Source organism: Myotis davidii, unplaced genomic scaffold (assembly GCF_000327345.1).
Source record: "Myotis davidii unplaced genomic scaffold, ASM32734v1 scaffold1320, whole genome shotgun sequence".
NCBI lineage: Eukaryota > Metazoa > Chordata > Mammalia > Chiroptera > Vespertilionidae > Myotis > Myotis davidii.
This window is the reverse complement of record NW_006291820.1, coordinates 431776-432902: the sequence shown is the minus strand read 5'-3', so window position 1 is coordinate 432902 and position 1127 is coordinate 431776. Positions and strand designations below refer to the sequence as shown.

General features: G+C 66.7%; 1 protein-coding gene across 1 annotated transcript in view; it reads right to left on the bottom strand.

Moving 5' to 3' along the window:
- The window catches only part of GET4 (golgi to ER traffic protein 4), a 7039-nt gene extending 6013 nt beyond the window's left edge, over positions 1–1026 (bottom strand). Inside the window, exons 1-2 of the mRNA XM_015564988.1 lie at positions 906–1026; positions 429–578 (exon numbers count right to left, since the gene is read on the bottom strand). Of these exons, the coding sequence (XP_015420474.1) occupies positions 429–578; positions 906–963 (208 nt within the window). The 5' untranslated portion in view covers positions 964–1026. The remainder of the gene's footprint in view (positions 1–428; positions 579–905) is intronic.
- Positions 1027–1127: the final 101 nt, after the last annotated feature.

Genomic DNA, 1127 nt, shown 5'->3' with positions numbered 1-1127 from the left:
AGGAGCCGCACTCAGGCGGGTGCTTCCCGCCTGCCTCTCCCTGCGCCCGAGCAGACCAGAGCCAGGACGCGCACTGGACACTGAGCAGAAGGCGGGCGGTGTGAGGAGAACAGCCCGTGCGGGCGGGAAGCTCCCCAACAGGAGGCCCGTGGTGGGAGGGTCGACAGAGACCTGGCAGGGGAGGAAGGGCCAGGCCCAGTGGCCACCTCCCAGGTCACCCCAGCCTCACGCCTCAGGGCTGCCCCTCAGCTGGATGGTGACCAAGGGGTGGCGGTCTGTGCTGTACGGCCTTAGCTCAGCGACGGGAACCCCGGTCCTCGTTGGTCAAGACGGGAGCTCACGACGACAGACAAGCAGAAGCCGCAGGCGCGCAGAGGCCCCTGCCCCTGCCCTGCCCTGCCCTCCCGGCCCTCAGGCACCAGACCTACCTCGCCACAGGGTGAGGGCCAGCAGCTGGTGCAGCCGGGGGTGGCCCAGCCGCCCAGAGCCCCCGCTGGACCACTTCAGGGCCCTGGACACAAAGGCCACGCGCTCCGGGGAGTTCGGGTCCATCAGACTAAAGAGTTTAGCCAGATTTTCTGAAAACGGGGGAGAGAGACCCCTGTTCAGGGGAGGGCACCCCGACTCAGCTCCTACAGCGCCCCCAGGGTTCTCAAAACCACACGACCGCTTCCCAGGCAGCTGGCAGCCCCTGGCGTGTCCTGCTGGACTCCCCCCCCAGAGCACACTGCCGTGCCCAGAGGAGCCCGCCTGCGTGGGAGCATAGCGGGGGCAGAGGCTGCTGCAGGAACCCTGGGGCAGCACAGTGGCCTCCGTGTGTGGGTGCGTGTGCAGGGGTTGCGACGGGAGACACCAGCCCTGAAACACACAGGAGAGGAGCCTCGAGCGCCATGAGAAAGCCTCACCCAACAGCTCATCGGCCACCTCCACTTCCGCCTTCTCCAGCGACTCCAAGACCAGCATGGACAGGTCCGCAGCACTGTTTTGCTACAAAACATGGAAAGAGACAAGAATCACGTGGTTAGAGAGCGAGCTCTGTGTTGGGAAGACTCAGCCTTACAGCCCAGGTGACAGGCGGCAGCCTGGGCGCGAGGCCCCTGGCCCACAGACCGTGCCCGCCCTGCCCA